Raw genomic sequence first — 3,853 nt, 5'->3', positions numbered from 1 at the left:
TGAGTGCTGGGATCAAAGGCGTGTGCCACCTCGCCCGGCTCATACTTGCCATCGTTATGAGAAAATAACTGAGAAAACTGTAAGAAAGGATTTATTTGGCTCACAGTTTCAAAAATGTTAACCCATGGTCATTCATTTATGTTACATTGACCCCGAGGCAAGGGCAACCGGCACAGCAGTTAGAGAATCTAGTAGGAGCTGCTTACCTAACGATTGCCAGGAAGCACAGAGCAAGATAAGAAGGGGCTGGGATTGAGCTTTATCTTCCCAGGCTACATAATTCCTCCAGTAATGTCTCCACCAAAGGATCAATTCATTATTTAGGGCAGAGGCCTCATGACCTCATGCATTCTCAGTGATTAGGTTAACCAGCTGGAGACCAAACCTTTAACATAGGAACTTTTTTGGGGACACTAGGTATCCAAACCAGTAGGATAGCCCTTAGCACTGCCCAAGGTTTTAGACATCCACTGGGGCCCCCTGCTGTTTTTTTTTTTTTTTTTTTTTTAACATGAGGCATTAAAGGCGTGCACCACCGCTGCCCGGCTTTCATTTTTGCATTTTTAATAAAAGTTTTGTAACTTCGTTATGTTTGGATCACTAAACAATAGATATTATAACATAGCAATTTAATTTAACAGAGCTACAATAGAAGAGGCATACTCCAGATCAATGACAAAGCTAGCGAAATCTGCAAGCAATTATTCACAACTTGGGTGAGTTAATTTCTGGCTGTTTTTCTAAATTTATTAAGGCAAAGTTCTTGAGACTATTGGGTTTCTGCTAAGCATCTGAAAGTGTTTGTAAATAAAATGATATTCAGCGATATCACTTAGTGCTAATACATTTTCAAAGTGTGTTAAAGTGGAAACTAAAGGGTTCTTTGGAAAGTCAGTTCTGTCAGGTGGTGTTTTGCTGGGGCAAACACATAAAGGAGTGTTTTCCTGAAGCAGACACAGGTGAAAAGATGTTTCACTAAGGCAGACTCTTGAAGGAAGGTTTCGCTGAAGCAGACTCAGGTAAAACGATGTTTGGCTAAAGCAAACATGTAAAAGGATGAATGATGAAGGATTCTTCTCAAATAACACACAAGTATTGGTCCACTTTGCATCTCGAAGTTGGAGCTCCATTTGTCATGACTCCATAGAGAAAAATGCACCAAAAAAACTTGTGGTGGTGGTCTGGCAGCATTTTGCCACTTCTGAGGGAAGACTTGAACCAATTGGCAGAGTGGTATCAGCTGATGCAGACTCACTTTCTGAGGCAAGATCCATAAGGGAGTGTAATTAGGACTCAGTGGACTGTGAGAGGCTTGCTGGTAGAGCTAGCCCTGCAACAACACTTCTTGGTCTCAAGCCTTAGCTGATCTTTGCTTTGTCGAGGGAGACACAACTAATAACTTCTCCTGGTGTCTGTCCCTGGTGGTCCTGGTACCTCCTGCTGACTTGTGCTGATTCAGCTGAGGCCTGGCTGTCATGCCACCACTGCTGATTCTAGTTTGCTATCCTGACTCTACTGAACTAGACTGCTGGTATATTCATGAAGTATTTGCCAGTGGATCGAGCTGCCACTGCCCAATCCATTGAACAGAGCTGACAATGCAAATGGGATTTGCTCCAAAGAACAATTTCTAAACAGGTCCACTTCCCCCAAATCTTAATAACCTTTCTTTTTTTCTCACTACATCTGGTGGGTGGTGGACTAGAAGGGAGGTTAAAGCATTTAAGAACCATATAAGTAGGTTGAGAAAAAAATCTAAAGCTACTGTGTGTTGTTAGGCAATTTTGTTATTTGTAAGTAGCGTGGAGTATATTTACAAAAACTAAAGTGTCTGAGAAAACTTAGTGATAAAGGTTATGGCTATTGATGTCTGTTGTTGCATATATGATTAGTCATTGAACAAAATGTCACTATGAGCATGTGGCTGACTATATTGAGTACTTACTTAAAATGTTTGTTTCATACATATAAATATATTCCTGGTAGGCAATGTCATTGTAGTTACCGAATCAGTCAGTACAAAGGTGATGAAACTTTTTCTTTAAAAAATTTTGAAGTTAAAATATAACCACGTTTTCTCCCTTCCCTTCATACCTATACCCTCCCTTGTTTTCACTCGGATTCATACCTCTGGTTCTTTAAATGTCATTACATAGCTTTACATGTTTATATATGTATAAACATATAACTAGAACCTCCTTAGTACTTATAATGTTGTATGTGATTTCAGGGCTGACCATTTGGAATTGGATAACCACCTGAGGAGCTCTTCCATGGGAGAGAGTATTCTCCTAGTCTTAGCATTTCTTGGTTGCCTATACTTCTTTGCTAGATTTAAGGCTTCATGATAATTAGTTTTTCAATGTAATGAGTTAGTATTGCTAGGTTTTGAGATTGCAATTAAGTATGTATAAAGTACTATTCTAATTTTCTGAAAGTTCATTTAAATTTTGTTGCACTTTAGCAGTGATCTTTAAAAACTCATTGAAATGATCTAAAGTGATAATACATGACCTGTAATCCCAGCACAAGGAGACTGAGATGGGAAGATGTGAGACCAGCCTCCTTAGGCTACATAGTGAGACGAAATCTTAAGATTAAAATGCAGCAGCAAATCACCTAGAAGATAAACTTCATCTGAATGATTAAAGTATTTTTAAATTCCTTCTATTATTTAATACTTATTAAATTTTTCAAAGAAAAATGAAAATTAATAAGACTTCATTTGCTGTAGAAAACATAGTGTAACACCTGTGGAAAGAATAATTATGTAAACTGTAACAACTCCAGAATGAAGGGTTAATTTTATTAACTTAAAGTTGAGGAAAGGCTGGTTATATGTTTATTTGTCTAACAAGATTTTGTGGTGGGTTGTAGTAAAAGGTTCATCTATATCTGGGATTCTGGTAAGTCTGAATATCTTGAAATTTTAACAAAGTTGTGTGAATATATGTCACTTACTCTAATTAGAAGGGCCTATATAAATAATCTAGTTTACAAGTGAGTCTGTGTTTTAAAAATGTTAAGAAAAGCTACATATGTGTTGTATAGTGTGGTTGAGTGAGTTGAAAGACTTTGTGCTTTGTAGCCTGGGCTCTGGAGGAGAAATCCCGGCTTGTCTTCATTCAGTGACACTGTTGGCCACGTGCGTGCGCTCCCTGGAGACCTGCGGGCGTGGCAGTGGCTGGGAAGGCTTCAGGCCGCCCTACCCTCTGCACCTAGGGCTGTTGTGACTGGGGGTTGGTAGCTGTTTTTATGTTACCTCCATTGGTTCTCCAGTTCTTTTCTTCACCCTTTTCTTTTTGTTTTAGGTTCATTCTTATTTTGTTATATCTCTTCTCAGAATTTTAACACCTTTTTTCTAAAGGCTCCATGTTAATTTCTTCTCCAACTGCAGTAGGAGAGTCAGAAAATAATAATGAAAGCTGATTTAACTACTTGATTTTCATTTTATTTAGAAAAATCTACTGTAATGTTTAGTTTTTTGATGGATAAAGGAAGAAATATGGGTTGACTTGACTTGTGACTTCTAACAACATTCTTGTGTTTGGAATGTGTGTTTCTTATATACAAGATGCGCATTGCTTAAATTATTTTGTAGGTTTATGTAATTTTATATGCATGCCTATATGTGTACCATATGTGTGCTTGGTGTTTGTGGAGGTCAGAAGAGAGCATTGGATCTCCTACAGTTAGGACTGTTGTGAACCACCACATGGGTCCTCTGCAAGAGCAACAAGTGCTCTAAACCACTGAGTCATCTTTCCAGCCTTCCATAATTATATTTTTGTTCATCTCTTAAGAGCCTAGAGTTTTTTTTTTTTTTTTTTTTTTTTTTTTTTTTTTTTTTTTT

General features: G+C 37.8%; 1 protein-coding gene across 1 annotated transcript in view; it reads left to right on the top strand.

Moving 5' to 3' along the window:
• Fcho2 (FCH domain only 2) overlaps positions 1-3,853 on the top strand; it is a 97,645-nt gene that overhangs the window by 18,359 nt on the left and 75,433 nt on the right. The window contains exon 3 of the mRNA XM_021208205.2: positions 642-716. Coding sequence (XP_021063864.1) covers positions 642-716 — 75 coding nt within the window. The remainder of the gene's footprint in view (positions 1-641; positions 717-3,853) is intronic.

Source organism: Mus pahari, chromosome 11, assembly GCF_900095145.1.
Source record: "Mus pahari chromosome 11, PAHARI_EIJ_v1.1, whole genome shotgun sequence".
Lineage (NCBI taxonomy): Eukaryota > Metazoa > Chordata > Mammalia > Rodentia > Muridae > Mus > Mus pahari.
Note: the sequence above shows the minus strand (reverse complement) of the source record. Positions and strands in the feature narration are given on the sequence as shown.